This window comes from Lithobates pipiens, unplaced genomic scaffold (genome assembly GCF_037356315.1).
Source record: "Lithobates pipiens isolate NorthernLeopardFrog02 unplaced genomic scaffold, aLitPip1_a1.2 Scaffold_19, whole genome shotgun sequence".
NCBI classification, from domain to species: Eukaryota; Metazoa; Chordata; class Amphibia; order Anura; family Ranidae; genus Lithobates; species Lithobates pipiens.
Genome location: NW_027507764.1, coordinates 63,485,919 through 63,512,230, shown reverse-complemented (window position 1 = coordinate 63,512,230; position 26,312 = coordinate 63,485,919). Strand labels below are relative to the sequence as shown.

Genomic DNA, 26,312 nt, shown 5'->3' with positions numbered 1-26,312 from the left:
CTCTATTCTTTGGGAGGTGTGTGCCCGGGGGACCTTTTAAGGGTGGTTTTGCTTCAGATTTGGGTCCATGTATCCCCAAAACACACAGATTCTTGCAACTGGAGGACCCTGGATACAGATTTGGGGCCACTATGCCCAAATCAGCATTGACTGGTTCAACACCCCCACCAGACTCAGAGCAGATGTTAACATAATCAGCTCAAAACAACCTGATGCTGCGTTCTCCTGCTATAATCTGTTTACTAAGGTGTCTCCTGGTATACTTTCCCCATTGTGTGCCTTCTAGGTGTGAATTCCCATTGCTAATTGAGTCACCTATTGTTGCTGTATGTCTGCTCATCTCTTGGAGATGTGATTAGTACTGTGTCCTCTTTACTGTGTTACTAAACCACTGTGGGATGTTTATGTGTTGGTTTATGTTAGCTGTTCCTTAGATGTACTGATATTACTTGTTACTGTTTGCATTGTTTAGGATAATGTGATCAGGTCTTACCTGATTTTGTGTGGTGTATAGTCTGTGTGAGCTTACAATAATGTCCTTTCCACTTTGCACCTAAGCTAGTGTTGTCTAGTTCTTGGGTGCAATGCTCAGCTGTAATACACAAGATTCCTGGTTCCAGAGTGGAAGAAGCAGTATCTTAATGGAGGCACCCATGCTGGGTGCCAGGCAGTCCGTCACATGCGCCAATTAGTGGAATCTCATTGGGTACTATGCAGGTGAAACGTGTTTTAGTTAAACTTTAGATATTTAGGGCCTGAGTCGTTTTTTTTATTGACTTATGTGGTGTCAAAGATTGAAGGAGCTCTCTAAGGACCTTAGAAGTTGTAGATGCTTATGAGCCTTATGCCCCGTACACATGATCCGAATATCGTACGACCGATCGCACGACTATTTTCGGTTAATAATCGCAAGTAGAAATTGAATAGCTAAATAAAGTCACGAAAATTCTCGTATGATAGAAAAAAAAATTCGGAAACAGAAAATTGCTCAATTCCCCCATCAACACAGTCCGTGTTGATGGGGGAATCCCTCCCTTCCGCTGAGCTATTGTATCTTAACAGGGGGAGGTTTCCCAACCATCAGAATACAATGATCACTACTTGTGCCTATAGCTGCTAGTTGCTCGATTTTTATTTTTATTTTTATTTATTGTCTTCAGTGTAACCAGCCTGCCCATCATGGATTGAAATATGTTTGGCTGAACCAACTGAATTTCGATCTATCTATGGCCAGCTTAAACCACTTCAGCCCCGGAAGAATTTACGTCCTTCCTGACCAGAGCACTTTTTGGGTTACGGCACTGCGTCGCTTTAACTAACAATTGCGCGGTCGTGTGACGTTCCACCCAAACAAAATGGGCGTCCTTTTTTCCCCACAAATAGAGCTTTCTTTTGGTGGTATTTGATTACCTCTGCAGTTTTTTTTTTTTTGCGCTATAAACAAAAAAAACGCCAATTTTGAATAAACAAAGCAATATTTTTTTTTACTTTTGCTATAATAAATATCCCCAAAACACACAAAAAAGTCCTTCCAGCCGCTTCTTTGGAGTGGTGAACTCACCACTCCTCCCCATTGAAATCAATGGGACAGCACTGCGATACCACCGGCAAAACGCCACTCTGGCTGCGTTTTGCGGGCAGATTTAACCCCTTTTCACCCGCAAGCGGGGGGTTAAAACCTCCCTGCTAGCAGCCGAATAACGCTGCTTAAACTACGGTAAAGCTTTACTGCCGATGCCCCAGCGGCTCGGTGTGAAAGGGGTCTTACACCCTGTCTCTTAATGAGGGGAATTCCTCTCTTAGACAATTGTCCCCGAAGCAGGTGTCCACCTTGGAAGATTTCCCCTCACCTTTTGGGGACAGCTAAAATTTTGGATTTCCCATCACTTTCTATTTTGGCAACAGTCGCCACCAATGCTTCTATAAGGCCCCCTTCACACATGCTGACCGTTTATCCATTTTTCATCCACCCCCCGGACAGATGAAAAGTGCACATCAATGCATCTCTATGTAAAAAAAAAAAAACAGATGTAAATGGATGATCATCCATTTACATCAGTTTACATTTGCATCTGCCAACATTTTTTTTTTTTTTTAAATAATCAAAGCTCTATTTTTTTCCGTTAAAAAACAGATCGGATGTAAACTACAAACGGTCTGTTTATCATCTGTATGACATTTTTATAATTTTGTTTGCACAAATAGAGCTTTATTTTGGTGGTATTTATTCACGACTCAATTTTTTTTTTTTTACGATATAAGCGAAAAAAAGAGCAGAAATTTTGAAAAAAAAAAAACAATATTTTCTTCTTTCTATTTTAAAAGAAATCCAATTAAATCGAACTTTTCATAAATTTAAGCCAAAATGTATTCTGCTACATGTTTTTGGTAAAAAAAAATCTGTTAAGTGTATAATAATTGGTTTGTGTGATCACGGACATATGTACGCAAATGATCATGTACAGATGTGTGCAGATAATCATTGGGACATGTGATTTTAGTGGGACGTATGTGGGGGATATGTGTTTTTATTATTTGGGGATGTGTGTTTTACACTAGACTGGTGATCAGTGTGTATAAAGCTGTATAAAAAAACAGCTCATACTCACTGATCACCAGCCGGCTGCAGCGATCCGCTCTCCTCTCCTCAGCGATGACTTCCGTGTGAGGAGAGGATTGCCTAGAAACCGGCTGTTTGTTTACATCACATGACGGCTGTCATTGGACACGGCCGTCATGTGATCAGGAGGGCAAATCACAGAGCCCTCCTGCCGATCCGAGATGCGCCGTGTCCGGATGACACGAGCGCATCGGGATTGCGCCACTGCGTGGGCATGCACGCACACTATCCCCCTCCTCTGAAGGGCGTTCCTGAATGTCCAGTCAGGAGAGAGCTCCCATCCGGCCGTATATATACATTGGCCGGGTGGAAAGTAGTTAAAAAAGCATAACGGTGAATCTCACCAGCTGGGACCCAGAGATATACTTTAACAGCTTGCCATCCAGCCGCCGCTGTTGTAATGCGACAGGTTGGCAGGCTGTGCGAACCGGCAGCGTTGTATGTTGGAAGCGTGATGCTGGAGCTGATGCGTGTGGCCGCTCCACAGAGAGCCAGAACGGGGATCTGCCAATCTCTACTCACCTGAGCCCATCCCCCTGACAGTTAGAACGCATCTCCCTAGGGAGCACCAAACCCTTTGATCAACACTAGTGTTAACCCCTTCCCTGCCAGTGCTATTTATACAGTAATCAGTGCATTTTTATAGCACTGATCACTGTATTGGTGTCACTGGTCACCAGAAAGTGTCACCTATGCTGTGTACACACGGCTGGACTTTTCGACAGATTAGGTCTGATGGTCTTCCCGACTGACTTTTCTGAACGAACGGACTTGCCCACACACAATCACACCAAAGTCCGATGGATTCGACCGTGATGACGTACAACCGGACTAGAATAAGGAAGTTCATAGCCAGTAGCCAATAGCTTCCCTAGCGTCGGTTTTTGTCCGTCAGGCTAGCATACAGACGAACGGATTTTTCGACTAGACTCGAGTCCGTCGGAAAGATTTGAAACCTGTTCTAAATCTAAAGTCCATCTGATTTTTCGACAGCAAAGGTCCGATGAAGCCCACACACGATCGATTTGTCCGACGGATTAGTTCTGTCAGACCTTTGCTGTCAAAGTCCGACTGTGTGTACACGAATAGCTAGACAAAATTTTTTTTTTAAAAATCACAGATCGCTGCCATTACTAGTAAAAACAGCTGGAGCCATTCTCGTGGAGCCATTCTCGTGGCCGGAAAGATTGGGTTCTAGTAAGTAAAAGAGGGGCTCTGGGGGAGAGTTGCTGCAGCACAGAAGGTTTTTCACCTTAATACATAGAATTATTGAAATTGCATTAAGGTGAAAAACCTTGAGGGTTTGCAACTCCTTTAAGGGCTCGTTCACATTAGCAGTTGAGGGGGCATTAAAACCCATCAGTTAAACCACGGTTTACCACTCCCCCCAACCTCCCTCCTCTTAGCTTCAGTGGCAGCAGTTGGGGGTGTTGCTGCTGCAGGAATTCTTCCCCCAGTTGCTTTCAGCAGGCGCTACCACCTGCTGAATCCAACCCATTCAAGTGAATGGGGCAACTCTGCAACTGCCCCACAAGCATGTGTAATGCATGCAGTTTCGGGGTTCAAGAGGTGAATGATGCAGACAGTGAAGGGGGGGGGGAGGGTGATGCAATGCCCCCTAATGTGCCCTAAGACTTTTTGAAATAAAATTTGAAACGTTAACATTTGCTCTGTATTTTATTTATATTTTACCTTATGTTTGCAGCCAAGTTAGACAAACAGCCAAAAGCTGTCTACATTTTTCTTATGTGGAGCTGCTAGACAGGATCTCAGATGTGCTATGGAAGATGTGCCAACTATGGTGTTCCCTTCATTGTCAGTTGTTCTTGGTATTAACGGGCAATTATTATTAACCACTTAGCACCCACCTGCACTGTACTGCGGACGAGCGGGCCCTGTAGGCAACTCAATGTACCCGTATGTTGCTGCCTACTTCCGGGTCTAAGGCATGCGCATGTGCGCCCCCTGCCTGTCTCCTGCTGTGATTGTACAGAGTGGGAGCCTGTCAGCAAGTCCCAGCCAATGATTCACAGCCGGGACCTGCCAATCGGCTGTGTACAACAGCCCAGAGCTCTGTGTTGGCAACCTGTCAGTTTCTCATCCCTGAAACTGAGAGATCAATTAGTAAAAGCAGCACACTGTACAAATCGTGATGTTAACCCCTTCCCAGCCAGTGCCATTATTAGTACAGTGTCAGCGTACAGAATACTTTATTAATCCCAAAGGGAAATAATTACGACACACACACTCTTAAAGAAGAACTGCAGTCTGCACACATAACTTGTAATAAAAACATCTTTGCCATTCTGAAGCTTCCCTCCAACCACTTTGCATATTATTTTATATATACTATGATTCTATACTTGCCAAATATGCTGCAGAAATCTCCCTCCACGAAGTCTGGCTACAGCCATTTTAACTGTGGGCAGCTGAAGCTGCTGCCTTTTCACTTCCTGTATTTACACAGACCTAGAAAGGCACACCTCCAGCTCTGCAGCTCTTATTGGCCCTCTTATGACTTATCCCCCCTCCTTTCCTGGCAAACTTTTACAAGAGAGAGAGCTGAGCATGATGTCATAAGCCTAGGCTAATGACCTGACAAGAAACGGGAAGTGGGCTGTATAAGGTATTTACTGGCAGAATTGATTTATTTACTATACAAAGTTAAAACGACAAGGGCAGAAGATTTAATAGATAGAACATTAAAAAAAATTACTGAAGTTTTAAAACACACGTCAAAATTACCAATAACGGCCATTAACACCAAAGAACAAAATTTAAAACTACACTACAAATAAAACATCCATACAATTAAAATACAATATAGAATAAATAACACAGATTAAAATAACCAGCAAATGACCAAATACTGCCAAATACGTACATTATTATTAATGTCACTATTGATGCCAGTGGTGGTTGGTCAGCTCCCTCCGGTGTCAGATTGTCCGCCACAGTATTGCAGTCCCGTTATAAATCATTGAGCGCCGCCATTAGTAGTAAAAAAAAAAAAAAAAAAGTCAAAATTCCAGTGTATATATCATAGTATGAAGGCACTATAACTTTCACGCAAGCCAATCAATATACACTTATTGGGATGATTCTTTTTTTCTACATTTTGGCCACAATTTATGAAGAAATTTTATTTTTTAACATTTTGTTATTTTATATGTCTTCTAGCAGAAAGTAAAAAATTATTGGTGTTTTTTCAAAATTGTCTGTCTTTTTTTTTCATTTATGTTGCAAAAAATAAAAATACCACCGAAGAAAGTTCTATTTGTGTGAAAAGTCAGTAAAGCCAAAAAAAAAAAACACCCTGCAAGGCAAAGGCCTAATGAGCTAGTATGCACAGTAGCATACTAGCTCATAATGAATAACTTACCTGAGATGGAAGCCCCCGAAGTGACCCTCGTTCTCCTCCTTCGACGCCCCTATCTATCCCGGAGTGACTTCCGGGTATTGCGGCTCCGGCGCTGTGACTGGCTGGAGCCGCAATGATGTCACATGTGCGCGGGAGCCACCACTAACAGCATGATCTCCGTTAGCAGTGGCATTCTCAGTGTGCCTGCATGCCTTTGTCTACGGCGCATGCGCCGTAGACAGTGTTGCCTGCCTTTTGCAAATATCTCCTAAACCTACACGGTTTCTTGCACCTGCAGGTAAGCCTTAATCTAGGCTTACCTGTTGGTAAAAGTGGTCTGTAAGGGTTTACAACCACTTTAAAGTGGCGCAGTGCTGAATAGCAAAAAAATGCTCTGGTCATGGGGGGGGGGGGAATCTTGCGGAGCTGAAGTGGTTAACTAAAATGTTTTGTATAAGAAGTATGTACACTTCTCTTTTACAGGATATGCGTTCAAGAAGAATATAAATTCATGACCAGATAGCTTTAAACAAAGCGATTAAAGTGTGGTGACTCGTAGCGAGCAGATTTCTCCTTTTTATCAGTTCTAAGCAGTCGGAACCATTTTTTTTTATTTTTGTTTTTTTTATTTCAGGTACTTGTATAGTGCCATCAATTTACGCAGTGTTTTACATATACATTGTGCATTCACATCAGTCCCTACCCTCAAGGAGCTTACAAGGTTCTTAACACACATTCATACATATAATGGGGCTAATTTAGACAGGATCTGATTAACCCACCAGCATGTATTTTCGAGTGTGGGAGGAAACCGGAGCACCCAGAGAAAACCGGGTACAGGGAGAGCGTGCAAACTCCAGGCAGATGGTGACGTGGTCAGGATTCGAACCAGTGACCATTTTTGCTGCTAGGTGAAACCATGGACAGTTATTGCTCATAGTCTGCATTGGGTTTCTGTACATTGCTGTTTGTTGTATGGTGTGAGTTATAGCTCATCGGAGTGTTGTGCTTTGCACCGTACTCCTAGTTTTTTTTTCTACTTACCGCTTTGAGCGTGCTTCCACCAAATGAGATCTTGGCACAGGACAAAGAGCCTCAGCCAAGCTTTAAATTTGATTTGGAGGATTAGCATGGGGCTTTGCAGGAGAAATGTCATCTTGGGCATTTGGTTAAATTGATTGTGTCGTTAAATTCTTGGGAAGCTGTAATCTGCAAGGAAAGTACTGTCTGCACCTTAGCTGCTGTTTATAGGAAGCTATAAGGCCCCTTTCACACGCCAGTCTGATTTTGACATGTGATTGAATGGATCAAAAACAGACTGCAATGTATCTCAATGGGAAGCCTCATGTAAGCAGCTCTAAGTTTGTTTTCACCTGTGTCCCTTCAGGTTCTTCTAACGCAGGGGTGTCCATCCTTCTGACCTTCCTGGACCACATTGGAAGTTGAGAACTGTCTTGGGCCGCACATAAAATACACAAACAATAAGGATAGCTTACAAATAGAAAGTCGGGTACATCACAAGTTAAAGCGTAACTCCACTTTTGTTGAAAAACAAAAAAACATTTCCCTCTGGGTGATCTATGTACACTCCAAGGATTTTAACAAACTTTGTTGCAGATTCCTACCTTTTGTTATTCTAAAGAAATTGCTGTTTGTTCCAATGTTCCCCTGTGCTGAGTGAGTCTAATGGGAGTGGTTTCATAATTATCAACCAGCTCCTACAGAATCAGGGCTCTAATGAGGAAAGTGGTGGGGTCTGCATCCCTATAGACCAGTGGTCTCCAAACAGAGGCTCGGGGGCCAGATGCGGCCCCTTGCTTGTTTTATTACCTGGCCCTTGGGGGACCAGGTCATCCACTGTTACCAACAATGGGCCATAATTCCCCCCACTGACACCAATGAAGGTATACAGTTCCTTTCGTGGCACAATTCCTTCCAATGACACCAGCAGTGGGGGACAATCCCTTCCAATGACATCAATGATGGGGCACAATTCCTCCCAATGACACCAACGATGGGGCACAATTTCTCCCAACAACACCAACATTGTGGACCGATGACACCAATGATGAGGCACAATTCCCTTCAATGACACACACGATGGGGCACTATTCCTCCCATTGACACCAATGATAGGGCACAATTGCTCCCAATGACATCAACGATGGGGCACAATTTCTCCCAACAACACCAACATTGTGGACCGATGACACCAATGATGAGGCACAATTCCCTTCAATGACACCAACGATGGGACGCTATTCCTCCCATTGACACCAATGATAGGGCACAATTGCTCCCAATGACATCAACGATGGGGCACAATTCCTCCCAACAACACCAACATTGGGGCACAATGACACCAATGATAGGGTACAATTCCTCCCAATGACACCAAAGATGGGACATGTTTTTTCCAACTGATGTCAGGACCTTTTATACTCCCAATGGCCACAGTCCGGCCCCCCTAAAGTCTGAAGGACCCTAAACTGGCTCTTAGTTTATAAAGTTTGGAGACGCCTGCTTTAGACGTTATTTCATATTGCGAGTATCTTGCCAAAAATGACATTTTTGTTGCAGGGGATGCCAAAAATCTGATTTGTATCTTAGTGTAGACTTCTGGGAAAATCAGTGAGTCAATCGCACAAGTAGGAATTTATGTTTCTGGGGGGCGTTGTGTGTACAGAACACCTCCAGGTAGTCATATTGCACTTTGCAGAAAATTACAGAGCTACAGATTGCAAAGGAAAGGTCATTTTTAACAACATTCAATTACATAATATTGTACTATATTGTGTATCCTATATTATTATTGTGTTTTTTTGTTTTTTTTCTTCTATTTTTTTCCCCATGAAAGTGGAGTTAGCCTTTAAACTAGGAGGATATTAGAAAAGGATTTTAATAATAATAATAATAATATTTTTATTAGCTTTTAAACTAGGAGGATTGGCGCTCAGAGAGCGGTAAGGGAAAAGAGGGTAAACACGTGGAACTTAGCCCAATGACAAATAAAAAAAAAAAAAAGAACAAATGGTAATGATACTCGTGAATATATATTTGAATAAAAAAACAATAATGTCCATAACATGGAAATGTCCTTGTAATACATCAGTCCATATCATCTACATCTCAGATATAAGCAGCCAGCTATCAGAGTAGAAGCAGCTCTGGAATGGCAGTCAGACAAGAAAACACAGCAGCGCTATCTGAGTGTAGTAAAGATTTAAAAATGCTGTTTTGATAGATAAAATAGAGCAGCTCACAAACGCAGGGTGTGAAAGCACATATGACATACGGGGGCCTCTCTGCTACAATTCATATCCGGACCGCTGTAGGCGGAGTGTCCACAGGCTGCTTGGCCGCACTGGTGGTTCCCAGGGCTCCAAGTCTGTGTGGGGATCACAAAGCTGTCAGCTGTGGTTTCCGGTGGACCATTGTTGTTGGGGGCGATCTATTTCTGGAAGGGGCTCTATTTTTACTGGCTACAGGTGATCTATTTTACAAATTGCTTATCGCCACAAAATGATGTGGGTAGGGGTAGGTAAAAGGGGTGACTCAGAAAGGGGGTGGTCCTGCACTTATTCTCTGAGAAAAAAAGCCCTGCACAAGTGCACATAGGCATAGATTTGTCTTGCTAGTTTTAAAGCGGAGTTTTACTCAAAAGTGGAAGCTACTCTTATCTGTCTCCCCCCCCCTCCAGTGACACATTTGGCACATATTTCGGGGGGGTACCTGTTTTTGACTGGTACCTGACCCCACTTCCGTCAGACCTCACTGGGGTGAGGTATGTCGAAAGTTCAACCCCCCCTCCTCCGCTACCGGGCCATTTAGAAAGCGAAGCCTGTTTCGCGAATGCTCAGTAGGGAATCGGCTGTAAAGCCACAAGGCTTCACTGCCAGTATCCCTTACAGGCTATGGCGGCGGCAGCACCTGAGAGTCAATGGAAATATCAGCTGGGGTGCTAACATCACTGGATTCCAGGATAGGTGTTCTAATTTTAAAAGTCAGCAGCTACGTGTAGCCACTGACTTTACATTTTCCCATGGGGGGCTGGAGCTCCTCTTTAACTGAGAATGCAATAAAGATGGCCTTCACTGGTCTAGCAGTAGTGTTGGCATTCTTCATGCTTTTTATCCTGTACCTGATTGTCGACTCGAAGAGGTTGAGTTGCTATACACCACGTTATAAGCAGCGATCACAGCAGAGCAGTGGGTGAGCTGTCTCTTGATACGTTGTGAAGGCCTTTCTTGCCTTTTTGGCAGATGGAGTCGTAATGGGATTTCAAGTGTGCAAATAAGGGAAAAATACAATTGTTGACATTCTTGTATGCTCAGCAGTAAAACTGGGCGATCTACAGATCAGTACAGCTGCTGAAATGTTGCAGATAGCAGTCAAAACCAAGGGTCTCAGAAGGGATACCCCCACTTTGGTCAGAAACAAAAGGCAAAGCTAAGACGTTTTGTTTTTATCTTTCAGCTTGCCCAGTTCAGACAACGCAAGGGGCAGACTGACAGCCAGGCTTCCGCCAAGAAGAGCAAGAAGAAGAAGACCTCCTCTGGCTCCAAACATCGGGAGCAGCCTGAAGAAATTGCAGAAGCTGGCTTATCCCAGAGCGATGAGACCCCATCGCAGACTGCTCCGAGCGGAGCCAGTACCACTGCCGAGTTCACCATCATGAGAACGCTGCCTCATGGCGAGATGATCCAACATGACAAGACCTACACAATTGAGGTATGGGCTCCCAAAAGTTGTACTTGTGTGATATACTTCAAATTCAACTCTCACTTTGTTATTAGTAATTTACTTTAGTTGTTGAATATATTCATGTGCTAGCCCCCTCTCCAATGAGAGCACCCTTATTAACCATAGCGGAATTCTTATTGGACAGGGTAATGCCAATTTGCAAGTCTTGTAGACAGACAGTGAAGCCATCACAGCTGTTCACAGGATCCTTCCTTACTCTTCTTCTCAAGTCAGAACCAAGTTCCACCAAGCTTTTTCAGCAAGCTACTCCTCCAATTATTTAACACTCCAATAGCAGAACTTCAGTGGCTGGTAGAATCTCTGGCTTTAGACTATTTATGGAAGGTCAGGGTTTAGAACAGGGAGAGAGTGGTGCTTGCTGATGACTGGTGGTAGTCATTGCCCTGTGTACAACCTGGGCTTGAAAACTAGAGGCTGTGTAAAGGACACATACGTTGACTTGAAGATGAATTTAGGATGTTGTAGATACTTCAGCAACATTAACATCTTAAGCGCTTTCAGGCCCTGACTGGTTCATTTAAAAGTCATGCCTTTCTTTATGTTGGATTCACACCTGTGCATTTTTAGTGCATTTTGCAGATTTGCACTAAAGTCCTTTCACCATGGTTTCCTATGGAATACGTTCTGTAGTGCAAATCAGCAAAATGCAAAAAGCGCTAAAACTGCATAGGTGTGGAACATTGCATCTGTGCACAATAATGCTATTTAAGTAATTTTTATTATTCAAAGCACACTTACTCACCCATCCATGTCTCTATGCTTTTTTGCTGAGAAATCGCATTTCTGGCAATGGCCATCTTAAAGAGGGATTTCACTGTAAAAAAAAAAAATATTAAAAGCCAGCAGCTACAAATACTGCAGCTGCTGACTTTTAATAAATGGACACACACCTGTCCCAGGATCCAGCGATGTTGGCAACCGAGGCTGATCGATCTCTCGGCTGTTGGCGCCGCCATTCTAGGTGAGGGAATCGGGAAGCGAAGCATTACGGCTTCACTTTCTGGTTCCCTACTGCGCATGCGCGAGTCGTGCAGCGCAATAGGAATGGTCTGAGCTGTCTCTGGGACCTGTGTATGCCCCAGCAGACAGCGCGCCGGGACAGGAAGAGGCATAGACTCCCATGGGAGTCTATGCCCGGAAGTGGGTGCAAATGCCTGTCTTAGACAGGTATCTGCACCCCCCCTCCCCCCTGAAAGGTGCCAACTCTGACATCGGAGGGGGGGAGGATTCCGATTAGCGGAAGTTCCACTTTAGGGTGGAACCCTGCTTTAAGTAGGGGCAGATGATTGATGTAGCGTTTACTTCCTGGAATCCATCTTCCTTTTAGCTTAGGTATGCAGTCAGGTGGGTGTGCTTAGCTGAGAAAACCACTCCTGCCCTCCTGAAGACTCCTGGGATATAGGACATCATTTGCCTAGCCATGAACCAGGAAATGACTGAAGAAATGTAAAAAAAAGTGTAAAAACAAGTAAACCTAATATACTTTCCTATCTATTTACTAGTGCTAGCAGTATATGGATAAAAAAAATAGTCAATGTTGACTGAGAGAGTGAAGTTCCACTTTAAATTCCTTTCCTGATGTCTGAATAATTGGCGAGGTCAGGGCAATATACATAACAGGCCTTAGTAAATGCTGTGAAAGTTGCTGGTTTATGGTATTCAGTGCCTTCTGACTTGTCGGCCTTACCAATTAAAGTTTTACCTGGACTGCTTAGTGTGCTTGTCCCACAATAAAATCAGACTGCTAAAATCTTATTATCACAGACTATACTTGGAATTCTCAGTTTTATGTCAACCTACCTGCATCTAAAGGATAAGTCCACCCTAACACTAAAATATCTACATCTACAGACATCCACAATCTAACACTAACCTATCTAGCCCGGTAAAGAAGAAATCCGTATATACACCTTTGCTGAAACCGATCCAAAACGATCCCACGCTGATCTGTCAGGCGGGTGCAGAGGACACAGCCAACGACGGAAGCCCCATAGTAAGTCTATGGGTGACATAATTTCACAGCCGTTGTCGGCTGTGTCCTCTGCAGAGCTTCCGCCGCTGGAGACCGGACCGGATCGGCTTAAAAAAAGGTGTGTATACTGATTTCATCTTTACAGGGTTAGATAGGTTAGTGTTAGATTGTGGATGTCTGTAGATGTAGCGATTTTAGTGTTAGGGTGGACTTCTACTTTAAAGTAGAACTTCACTCTCCCAATCAACATTGATTATTTTTAATCCTTGTACTGCTAGCATTAGTAAATAGATAGGAAAGTATTTCATGTTTACTTGTTTTAAACTTTTTTTTTTTTTTTTTTTACATTTCTTCAGTTACTTCCTAGTTTCATGCCTAGGCAAGTGATGGCATGTATCCCAGGAGTCTTCAGGAGGGAAGGAGGGTTTTTTTTCTCAGCTAAGCACACTGCTTGTATGCTTGGGTAAGGGCAGATTGATTTCAGGAAGTAGATGCTACATGGATCATTTGCCCTTACTCAAGATGGCAATGGCCAGGAATGCTAGGCAGTTGTTTTTCAAAGTGATTTCTCAGCAAAATAAAGCATGGAGACATGGATAGATATGGGGGTGGAGGGGGCGGGGTTCTATGAATAATAAAAATGAATTAAATAATGTTTTTAGTTTGTGGTGCTCACATACAGTGAAAACTCACTTTAAATTGTTCCTTTTAGTAGTTTTATGAGAATTGCACAAAACGCATAAACACCTCCAGCATATAGAGTTCTGGCTCAGAGTCTACTCGTAGATCATCAAAAGCAATTGAATAACATCCTTTGGGTATGCTTGGTCGATACAGCCCTCCTCAGATCAGGGAATCTAGTAGACAACTATAAAAGGGCGCACGCTCCTAGTCCATTACCGAAGGTTTATTGTGTAAAACAAAACTTACAGCCAAATGGATACTCTCGAAAATAAATGTATGCCGGCAGTGTGTGACACTAAATCTCAATCCAATGTAGGAATAGCGTGGCCAGACGCATCATAATGCTGGACTGGCAAGCTGATGTGTTTTGGCACCCCCTTATTAGCTCTGGAATGGCTGGAAGCTGCTACTCTACTGCTCTCTGCAAAGCGGTCCACTGCGGATCACTTTTGAGAGGTAGGGTAGAGATTAGCATTGGTGTAAACAAGGCCTAATGCTACCCCTAAGCCCTATAATATCTAACCCCAACTTTAAACCCAGCTCCAACCCTGACCTATTTCTGATCCTAAGTCTCATCTGTTGATGACGTATGCATGCAAACAGTAATTGTTAGGGAGCTGACCAGTGTATCAGACCGAAAAACCATCATGTACACCATATGGCTCAAAGTTTGTGGACACCTGACCATCACACCCACCTATAGTGCCTAATATACGCGGACCTAGGCAATTTTAAACTGCCAATGTGTGATAACACTTTGGGAAGTTTCATTTCTGTTACAGCATGAATGTGAACCTGTTTACAAAGCCACGATTTGAAGAGTTTCACATATTTTTTGTTTTGGCTGAATGAGCACAAAATTCACAAAATGAGACACACTGTAGAATATTGTGGAAAGCCTTACCAGAGGAATGGTGAATGTTATGGACACAAAGGTGGGGGGAATCCATATTGATGCCCATGGTTTTAGAATAGGATCTATAATAAGCTTATATAGGCGATGATCAGGTATCCTCAGAGCTTTGGCCATATTGTGCATGCTGTACTACTTGCATGCTCTGTGGTTTTGCACGGAGCAGCCCCAATCCTTCTCTCTAGGATCCCTCACCAGCGCTCTTGGCTCCTCCTCTTCTTGGTGCACCCCATAGAAAGCCATTTCCTATTGTGGTGCAACTGCAGGCTAAATTACCGAGCCAAGCTGTGTGTCTCTTTAGACACACACAGTGGGGGAGAGTTACTAAAACTGGTGCACACAGAATCTGGTGCAGCTGTGCATAGTAGCTTCCAGGTTTTATTGTCAATGCTTATGTCCTGGTTTGCAATTTCAGATCTGATTTCAGCCTGAATTCGGACCTGAAACAGACCAAAAGATGGACTTGCTGTGGAGATATGTGAACTGGCTCCATAGAGAGCCGGTCAAAATCTCCTGCTGTTGCGAATTGGATGCGGTGAACCAATGGCAATGGTGTGAACCCAGCCTAAATCTTACCCAGTGTTACTTGGACCCCCCCTCTGCTCTCTCCTCCCATCAGCCTCAGCCTGTGAGAAGGGAGAGAGAGAACCAGCACTCCTGCAGACAGGTCCAGCGCTGGATCGATACAGAACTTGGGTAAGTATTCAGGGAGAGGGGTGGTGGGAACAACTACTAGAAGTTTTTTTTTTTTTTTTTTTTTTACATTAATGCAGGTACTACAGAAGGGCCGATTCACACCAGGTATCGCACAGGATTGCACTTGCGTTCCTGTGCAACTTGAGTGCAGTTCAGTCCATTCAGTTAAATGGGCTGGAAAGTCCCTGCACTGCACCAAAAGTGGTATGTGCCGTGTGCACCACTTTATAAACGCACTGCAACTGGATTGCATGGTACTTCTGGGCCAATGTAGACAATTGCACTGCATTTGCGTCCTGTTTTTGGGATGTCGCTAGCATTGCAATGACATCCGCTGCAGATCACAAGGGCAGTGCGTTTTGAACGTGGCTCAGGAAATGCGGGTTTCTCTTACCGCATTTTGGTGTGAAGAGGCCCTTTAAGGTAAAAAAAAGAAACTCTTCAACCTACGCAGGTAATAAAGCATCATTTCACCATCACATTTTCCTGTTTCTGCTGGTGGATAACACAGGATGATGTCCTGGTACTACAAATTGCCACATGAAGGTTCATGTTACAGAACGAGATACAGCCGAGAGAGCGATCTCTAAAATAAAAGCACTTTTTAAATATGAATCTTTTTTTGAAGGAGGGTTTTGTTTCATTGTAGCCTGAAAGTGAGGTGTCCACCACGGCCGATGATTATAGCTCTGAGGAGGTAAGCCAAGCGGTGCATGCTGCATGCAGATGATCCGCCTGTCTTTGTGACGTATTTCATTCCTGATCCTAGAGAATCTTGATTGTCACTTCATTCATTCTCCTTTGTCTTCATCTGCCATTGGGGAATTGTTGGAAATACATATGCAGCTCACATTTTCACGGTGTCTTTTGTCTCCTTTCTGTTCTTTTGAAATCGCTTAATACTTCATTGAAATTTACATGAAATCATTACTGTTCAGTTTTTGTATTGTTCACGTTGAAAGGATTGCATTACTGCCAGTATAGCAGATCAGCCTTAAAGGGCAACTCCAGCTATACAGATAAGTGCAAAGTTGGAATATTAAGTGAAAATACTAATGCGCAAACCAAATTAAATGAATATAGTTGAGTGGCTGCCAACATGAAAAAAGGTGTTCCCACAAACGGCGAATTGTATACTAATATATGTGGTGCTCGCAATAATCAATATAATTAGATAAATCTTCAAGTAAATAAAGTGTAAATTCAAAAGTGACAGTGAAAATATAAATAAATGACGTTTGTTCACACACAATGTCTTAATCTTCACACACCCTAAAGGTACCAACCATAGTGTATAAAGTGACAATGCAATAATAACGTGCCTAGTCAAAGAAAGTTCATGGATAAGAAGTTCTTGTGTGAAATGAGCAGAATCCAATAAATCCAGATCATATAAACTTCCACCATCCGTAGTGCCCCAGTGGTTTGCCCCAGTCTCTCACCTCGGGTAAAGACCCCTACAGGTCTAGTTGAGCTTGGGTATATGTGTGACTCCACGATCCAAACAATGGATTCCTACTCCTGGGACTGCCAGTCAGACCGGTTAAAAGATTTCCACTGGTGACGGTGATATCTAACAGATCCTCACTTCCCTCCATATACCATCCCGTGGTCCACTGCATTTCGTCCACTTATGAAATCCGGTCTGCTGCCTGTAATCATAGGGGTCAAGTGATGCTGTGATTGCAGGCAGCAGACAGGATTTTATAAGACAGGTGCCCTCATCACTACAAAGCACTGTGAGAATCATGGGAAATGTAGTTCCAGAACATCCGGGGTGCCAAGGTTTGCCATCACTGATCTAGAATGCCATTAGAGGCCATTCTGCTGTAAATCAGAGCAGCCTTGTTCTCTTCTCCCTCTCATGCACTAAGCCCTCCAAATTTCCCATCATCCTCCCTTTTGATGAACTATCCTCAAGGAACTTTCTTGTACCAGGGAGATCTTTTCCATGCTTGATTCTGGCGATTTCCAGCATGTTCAATCATGTATTGCTATAGTCACAGCCTAAACGCCTTCAACCACTTCATCCCCAGAAGATTTGGCTGCTCAATGACTAGGCCATTTTTTGCGATACAGCACTGCGTTGCTTTAACTGACAATTGCGCGGTTGTGCGATGCTGTACCCAAATAGAGCTTTCTTTTGGTGGTATTTGATCACCTCTGCGGTTTTTTATTTTTTGCGCTATAAACAAAAGAAGAGCGACAATTTTGAAAAAACATCATCTTTTACTTTTTGCTATCATGAACATCCCAATAAAAAAAAAAAACGCAAATTGTTTCCTCAGTTTAGGCCGATATGTATTCTTCTACGTATTTTTGGTAAAAAGAAAAATTGCAATAAGCGTATATTGATTGGTTTGGGCAAAAGTTATAGCGTCTACAAAATAAGGAATAGATTTATGGCATTTTTATATATATATATATATATATATATATATATATATATATATATATATATATATATATATATATATATATATATATATATATATTATTTATTTTAACTAGGAATGGCGGTGATCTGCGATTTTTATTGGGACTGCGATATTGCGGCGGACAAATTGGACACTTTTGACACATTTTTGAGACCATTGACAATTATACAGTGATCAGTGCTAAAAAAATCCACTGATTACTGTATAAATGTCACTGGCAGGGAAGGGGTTAACACTAGGGGGCAATCAAGGGGTTAACTGTGTTTCCCTAGGTGTATTTGTATGAACTAACTACCCAATATACATCAATTCTGGACAGCTCTCTAAAACGGAAGCCATACTTCAGTATCTGCATCCACACCAGTGGATATACACACCATTAACAGTAGTCCTATGGAATCCTCTTTGGACTGTATAGTGTATAATTCAAATTGCATTTAGTTCATTGAGTTGTGAAGATCATTTATAAGTGTGACTGCTGAGTTGAATGGATGCAAGCACAGCTGCGACCTTTCCCTAGACTACGTTGTCTTTTTAATTAGTTTTGGAGGATATCTTCACTGGAATTTTTGTTGTGTTTTTGCTGTTTATCAATTATGGTGCTTTTTCTACATTAATTACTTTTATTCAACCGTGGTAATCTGCAGATGTGACCTTGGCAGGATCTTTCTCCTTCCTTTTTGTATGGGTCTATGAATGTGTTCCAAATCACGTTTTTTCCTGCACTGCACATAATTACCCTACTCTGCCTTTTGCAGATGCACATAGCTGCTTTTAGTTCTTAATGGCACCCCCCCCCCCCCCAATGCATCTGGCAAATGTGGGTGCTTTTGCAGCCACCAAAATGCATGTTAACGCAGTACCTTGTGGTTTGGTGGGGTGTGATTTAAAAAAAATCATGCCTGCGCCTCTTTTGTAAAGTTTACAAATGAACTGGCTGCCCTAAAACAAGACGCCTGGGAACCCCGAAAAAAGCATGCGCTTGGACACACCTTCATGGTGCGAATGAATCCTAAGGCCCCTTTCACACGGACGATCCGTTCAGGTCGGTCTGTCAGTTTTTTTAGGCGGACCTGAACAGACACTCCATAGATGTCTATGAAGGGACGCTGACATCCAACCCCCTCCGATCCGAAAATGTGTGACAGAGGAAAAACCTATTTTTCCATCCGTCATCGGATCGGGTGACGACGGACTCCACGGTCCGTCGTCATCCGATCACCCATAGGGGAGAGCGGCACTCTGACGGGTCCGTCCCTGTGCAGTGTGCAGAGACGGACCTGTCATCTTCCTGCTCAGCTGGGATCCCCTGCTGAGCATGGCGGGCTCCGTACATGGACACGTCCGTGTGAAGGAGCCATTACTCTTTCTTATAATCTGCTGGTCTGCTCCAGTTTACCATTTGCCTTGCTGTGTGACTGAACTGATGTCCCCCTTTGATTAATTTTAGGTTGATTGCAGGGTAGAACTTGTAGTTTTGTACAGGTCAGCAGGTGACTCTTCTTTTTCCTGGTTGGTGACAAGACTTGTGCTGTCACATGTCCTGTACATTTCCTTTCTGCACCAAAAGATCTTTTTGTCAAAACATAATCTTCCCTGGAGAGAAGCCGAATAGCAATCAAGAGCTCCGCTGCCAGCAGAGTAGAGATAATCAGAGCCAGTTTATCTCTGCAAGAATCAGCCAGCGTGCAGAGTCAGGTGTACCAGATAGAGAGCGCCAACTAGGAATTCTTTTAAAAAAAATAAAAATAAATTGGATGCAACGTGTGTTAAAGTTTACTAATCTTCGCAGCTCCAGTGTGAAGTTTTCGTGTTGGGCAGGTCCTCTAGCAATCTCCTCCCTTCCCTTCTCTCATTGTATTCTCCATGTCAGGGCGAGGAGGAGATTGCTGGAGGAACCTCTACAATGCTTCCAAGGTTGAAGGCAGGTAATTGATGACCACCACCTCAAATTTCCTTGTTCTTTACTTTAGATCACATGCATCGGTTTGTTTACAAAAAAAAAAAAAATGAATACTGAGTTGGGGTATCTCTGGCTTCTAGTAGGCAGAGCAAAGCACAAGGTACAACACTGAGGCCGCGTACACACGCGGGGACTGTTCGCCCAACTTTGTCCGTCAAACAGTTTCGGCAAACAGTCCGCTCAAAATTAGCATGGACGGACATGGCCACACACGACGGACGAACAGTTTGCTGAAACCGTGCGCGATGACGTGAACGGCACGTACGACGGGACGAAAAATACGACGTCCTATACACTGCATTATAACTTTCGGCGTGAAAATCCTTTCTGAGCATGCGCGGAACTTTGTTTGACGAACAAGCCTACACACGAGCGGACTGTTCGCTAAAACAAGGTTTCAGCGGACAGTTTTTCGGAAATTCCGAAAAACCTTGTCCGTCAAACTGTCCGCTGAAACTGTCCGCTGAAAGCCCACACACGAGCGGACTGTCCGCCCAAACACTGTTCAGCAGACAAAGTTGGGCGAACAGTCCGCCCGTGTGTACGCGGCCTCAGTACACCCCAAACCCATATCTGGGAACTGCTGAAGGCCTCAGGACCACTGGGAATTTAGTCTCAGGCTCTGGAATTTAGTCTCTGTTTGTGAAAGGTAGAGGCCCACCATCCACCCTGCTGCCGGCAACTTGTAAAAGTCTGTTCGAGGTTGACAGGTGCTGTGGCTGGATGGTGCACCAAGCGGTACTTATGTTTAGGGTAGTATACACCTAGGAGTGAATGTGCAATGGCTGGAGTCTGAGCAAAATTTGTCCGATTCATCAGGAACTGGCCAAAATTTGCTTTGTGTATGGTCCGCTTTAGGGTGTCATTCTGACTACTACTGTAGAGCTAAAGTTCATACGAATATTCGTAGGAAAATTCTCAGAACATTTGAGGACTTCAAGAATGTTAAAAATTTCATTTTAGGTAACATTCAGTTTTGGAAAGAAATAGAATGTAATTTCCCCAACAAAAAAAGCACACGTACCTGCCTTGAGAAAGCGTGTACTTCACACATCAAATGGTTTTTAGTTGGATGTCCTTTAAAGCTTTAGGTATAGTGGAGCAGGTTATTACGTGAAGGGAAATCTCCACAATGGGATACAGATGGCAAAAAGTTATAACCCTCCCTACTCTATGCCGTCGGTTTTTCAACCTTTTTTTAGTCGAAGTGACCTTTAGAGTTGCGCACAGTCTCGGGGCACACCAGTTTGAGGACTTGTTCACACCAGAAGGTGAGTCCCAGTGCAAATATTTTTCTGCATGTTCTCACACATCACGTTTTTCATTGGCCTGTTCTATGTGTTTGAAACACACAAAAAAGGTGCCAGCATGATTTTTAAAATGATGCTGCACCAAAACGCATGATACTCTGGTATTATGCACTTTAGCAGGCGCAATTGCTAGATGCGTGAGGGTACCATTAAGAATTAGCATTTTTTGTGCAGTGTGGGAAAATGCATGATCGTGCATGCGTTTCTGCGCCACACCTGGCGTGTACAAGCCCTAACGTGTAGTTTGTGAAGCAAAGTTCAGCGGTCTGTAGGTTGTAACGCAGAGCTTGGTAGTTGGTAACGCAGCAGAAGGCAATGTGAAGCAGCATTCACAGGTGTTCATAGAAACTTATCCAGTTTGTATTCAATGTTTAAGAGCTGAGGACTGGCAAACTCTGCCGACAGATACAGTGCATCCGGAAAGTATTCACAGCGCTTCACTTTTTCCACATTTTATTATGTTACAGCCTTATTCCAAAATTGATTAAATGGATTATTTTCCTCAAAATTCTATGAAAAATACCCCATAATTAAAACAATAAAGAAGTTTGTTTGAAATCTTTGCAAATGTATTTAAAATAAAAAACTTCACATGTACATACAGCTGTGCTCATAAGTTTACCTTGGCAGAATTTAGGATTTCCTGGCCATTTTTTTGGAGAATATGAATGATAACACAAACACATTTCTTTCACTTATGGTTAGTATTTGGCTGAAGCCATTTATTATCAATCAACTGTGTTTACTCTTTTAAAATCATAATGACAACAGAAACTACCGAAATTACCTTCATAAAAAGTTTACATACACCGTGATTTTGGCCTGATAACATGCACACAAGTTGACACAAAGGGGGTTGAGTGGCTATTAAACGTAACTATCCTCATCTGTGATCTGTTTGCTTGTAATTAGTGTGTGTAAATAAGCAATGAGTTTCTGGACTCCTGACAGACCCTTGCATTTTCCATCCAGTGCTGCACTGACATTTCTGGATTCTAAGTCATTGGGAAAGCAAAAGTAATGTCAAAGAATCTGCGGGAAAAGGTAGTTGAACTGTCTAAAACAGGAAAGAACTATAAAAAGATATCCAAGGAACTGAGAATGCCAATTAGCAGTGTTCAAACTCTAATAAAGAAGTGGAAAATTAGGGGTTCTGTTGAAACCAAACCACGGTCAGGTAGACCAACTAAAATTTCAGCCACAACTGCCAGAAAAATTATTTGGGATGCAAAGAAAACCCCACAAATAACTTCAGGTGAAATACAGGACTCTCTGAAAACATGTGGTGTGGCTGTTTCAAGATTCTCAATAAGGGGGCACTTGAGGAAAGATGGGCTGCATGGTCAAGTCACCAGAAAGCCATTACTACGCAAATGCCACAAAGTATCCCACTTACAATATGCCAAACAGCACAGAGACAAGCCTCAAACCTTCTGGCACAAAGTCATTTGGGGTGATGAGACCAAAACTGAGCTTTTTGGCCACAACCATAAACGCCACAAAGGCACAGAAAATTTGGTCAAAATTGATGGCATGATGAATGCAGTATGTTATCAAAAAATACCGGAGGAACATTTGCATTCATCAGCCAGGAAGCTGCGCATGGGACTTACTTGGACATTCCAACATGACAATGAGCCAAAACACAAGGCCAAGTCTACCTGTCATTGGCTACAGCAGAATAAAGCAAAGTTTCGGGAGTGGCAATCTCAGTCTCCTGACCTAGCCACTCTGGGTAAGGTTCTCCTCTCTCAACAGAGAAACACTGGAGCTCTGCCAGAGTGCCCATCTGTTCTTGGTCATCTCCCCAACTAAGGGCCTTCTCCCCCACTAGGGCCCTTCTCCCCCCAATTGCTCAGTTTGGCCAGGTGGCCCGCTCGAGGAAGAGTCCTTTTAGGTGCAAACTTCTTCCATTCACAGATGATGGAGGCCACTGGGCTCATTTGGACCTTCAGTGCTGTAGAAAATTTTCTGTACCCTTCCCCAGATCTGTGCCTTGAGCCAATTTTGTCTCGGAGGTCTACATTCCTTGGACTTTATGGCTTGGTTTGTGCTCTGGTAACTGTGGGACCTTATATAGACAGGTGTGTGCCTTTCCAAAGTATGTCCAATCAACTGAATTTACCACAGGTGGACTCCACTCAAGTTGTAGAAACTTCTCAAGGATGATCAGTGGAAACGGGATGCACCTAAACTCAATTTTGAGTGTCACAGCAAAGGCTCTGAATACTTATGTACATGTGATTTTATTTTATTTTTTATAAATTCGCAAAGATTTCAAACAAACTTCTTTCACGTTGTCATTATGAGGTATTGCTTGTAGAATTTTGAGAAAAATACATTTAAATTTTTTTTGGAATAAGGCTGTAACATAACAAAATGTGGAAAGAGTGAAGCGATGTGAATACTTTCTGGATGCACTGTAGAAAGACTGTAAACCATAAACGTCTCTACTGACTTGTATAGAAGATGGAGCAGGAGCACAATTACCTCCTCTAAACTGCCGACCCAGCTCAATTGAAGCACTGCACACACTGCCCCTGGCACCGGGCAGAGAAGGGGAATGAGAAGCTGTAGACACGGCTGCTGACACATATGGGGAGGGAGATACGATAAGGTGATTGGGCTCAGATGGGACACTGAGACATGGCAACCCGCTTCTGATATGGCAGCAAGCATGGGAGAGAAGAGCTTCACTGAATCACTGGCCTATTGTACACACACATCTTTGGAGTGTAGCTGGGAGCACTGCCTCTCCTCGCCTGTCACTGAAACTGGAAGCAGAGTTTTTTATAGTTTTGCCACGGCACCCCTGAAGACTCTCGGTGGCACACCAGATTTTCCTGCGGAGCCCCCAGTTGAATAAGTCTGCTCTACCCGCAACAGAAGTTTTGCCTTTATTCTATTAAATAAAGAGAGTTGTAACCTATGAGTGATTTGAAGTATTCCTATGGATTATATTTTCAATGAGGACACCTTTTCCTGGGGGCAACAAAAGAATCTTTTTTTTAAATTGGCGATCAGGCCAATCGTGGGGGGGGGGGGGGGGACGGATTACCCCCCGTCTACATAGGTGAAGTGGATAGAGATATCCTCTCCTCTGGCAGCAAGACTCCTGCACTGTCAGAATACACTGATCAGTGGCTGCGGCCGATTGGCTGCAGTTGCTTATAGAGAACAGTTTTGCAACATTCCCGTGCAATTTCTCTTCTGCAAAAAAAAATATGTCATACTTCCAGGACAGGAACTATTTTAGCAAGAGTACGGGATAAACTCCATACTCATTGCAATTTAAAAAAACAAACAAAAACGTTTTGGCTGTGAATATGCTTTAGTGAGTTTATTTGAATCCCGAAGTGAAATCATGTAGAATATCTTTGGCTGATTTACAATAAAAATTCTGGTCATGAGACTTTAAATGAGGCATATCACAAAATGAAATTACAAAAATAGAAAATGTATTATAATGTTTATTCAAAAGTTCATTTGAGAAGCACATTTCATATATGGCGAAATACATGGTACAGGATAAACATTGATATACATGATTGAGAGCTGACATATGGCACATGATTTTTATAATAAATTCATAAAAAAACAATACATGGTAAAATAGAATAGACAAATGCATGATTAAATAAAAAATTTAAGGATCAGACTGTCTTGAGGCATAGTAACGCTACCCGTTTTTCGTGGCTCATGTCCACTCATCAGGAGTATGTTGCCACAATTCTCTGAATATAAATTAAAGGGGTTGTGAAGGTTCGTATTTTTTCATCTTGATGCATCCTATGCATTAAGATGAAAATACACCTGTCAGTGACTGCCCCCCCCCCATTTTACTTACCTGACCCCTCGAACTTGACCCATGGGGACGCGCTGTCTCTCTGCCCGGGGTTCTCGGCTGCTGATATAATAGATTGATAGCAGCGCAGCCATTGGCTCCCGCTGCTGTCAATCAAATCCAATGATGCGAGCGCCGGAGAAGGGGGCTAAGTCCTGCATTCAACCTCTGTGGACGTCAAATGCTGGACTCGGGAGCGTGCCCGCAAGGTAACCCCCCCGTGAGAGCGCTTCTCCCAGGGGGTTATCTGATGTGGGGAGGAGCAGTGAGAACCACTGAGGGACCCCAGAAGACCAGGTTCGGAGCCACTCTGTACAAAACGTGCTGCTCAGTGGAGGTAAGTACTAAGTATGATATGTTTGTTACTTAAAAAAAAAAAGTACGAACCTTTCGTGTCACTTTAATAAATAAAAGATATGTAGGGGTAAAGATCCCTATATGGGTACCCAAAAATAATATAGTAACAGAGGGCAGAAGTCAGATACTGACATGTCAGCTCAGAGTGAAAATCCAGCCTACAAGATGGATGTGAGGCAATGGCAAAGTCTGACCCGGGGCTGAGGCAAGTATGTCCCACCTGGACCAGGGGAACAGTACAGGAACTGGTCGGGGGGGAGGAGAGATCAATGTATTGTATAGAAAAGCACATGTGACCATCACTGGTCTGAAAAAACATGGTAAAAAATATGTGATTGAGTATAGGTAGTTTTAACGAACAGTGTATCAATGTCTGATAAATGTGCTACAACTGACCAAGGACACTTGTGAAGGTGTAAATAGGGATGAAAAAAAAAAAGAAACAGATGAAGAATGCCATCACTGAGAGATAGTAAAGTGGATGTGAAAAAAAAAAAATAAAGTCAACAAAAGTCAAGACCACTGGCATGGTGTCAGTAAAGATCAAAACTGTGTGTAAAAATGTGTAAAAAAACCCCACATCTTTGGCTGGATTTGTCTCTTCTGTTATGTTTATGCGTCATCCTTCTGGTTGTTTTTATCACAGGTGGTTGACGGTTTGCCGCTGACAGCAAACAGCACAGCCCACACCCCATTGGTACAGTATATAGTCACGTGTTCCCTTGTATCACTAACCGGGCATAGCTAACCCTCTCTAGAGCTCCAGCATCACGGTGGTTAAAGGGTGATAGGACCGGCTCTGTTTGGCTGCGTACTTCCTCACGTAACACACGCTACATGCACGCTCTAACCTTTCCTATAGCTCTGTGGTTGGGATCTGTTGCATAACGGGAGAAAATGATGCCGTTTTGCTTTGTCATTTTTTTTTTTTTTTTCACACGTAGAGCGTTTGGTGGAAATGTGTCAGTGCTCTTGAGGCGCAAATTATCTCCACAACAAAGGTGGTTGCCATGGCAGTAAGCTCGCTCAGTGCTGCCGGCTATTTTAATGTGGGTAACTTTGCTAGCAGTGCTGGAAAAGCAGCAGCCGCTGTGAGTTTGCAGACTTGCAAGTGTCACTTTCACTAACCAAATTGGATCGATTCAGGAGGAAGAGTTCGAGGTGCGGGAGACTTTCTGCGACCGAGGTACCCAGAGCGCCCTTTCGCGGCTGGAGGTGATGGAGGACGAACTGGTCGGGAAGCAGCAAGAAATTGAGGAGTTGAACAGAGAACTGGAAGAGATGAGGACGGCCTATGGAACGGAGGGATTGCAACAGGTAAGCAAACTTAAAGCTGAACTCTAAGCAGATATAAATGACACCAGTTTATTTAGCCCTTTATTTTTTAATA

At 43.2% G+C, this 26,312-nt stretch overlaps 1 protein-coding gene across 8 annotated transcripts in view; it reads left to right on the top strand.

The window, feature by feature from the left end:
* The window catches only part of AKAP9 (A-kinase anchoring protein 9), a 354,940-nt gene that overhangs the window by 46,151 nt on the left and 282,477 nt on the right, over positions 1–26,312 (top strand). For 5 of the 8 annotated variants that reach the window (XM_077490823.1, XM_077490819.1, XM_077490817.1 and 2 more), the window contains exons 2-5: positions 10,458–10,712; positions 15,660–15,707; positions 25,569–25,619; positions 26,069–26,239. In XM_077490823.1, the coding sequence (XP_077346949.1) occupies positions 10,458–10,712; positions 15,660–15,707; positions 25,569–25,619; positions 26,069–26,239 (525 nt within the window). The remainder of the gene's footprint in view (positions 1–10,457; positions 10,713–15,659; positions 15,708–25,568; positions 25,620–26,068; positions 26,240–26,312) is intronic. The other 3 variants (XM_077490820.1, XM_077490821.1, XM_077490822.1) reach the window with 3 other exon arrangements.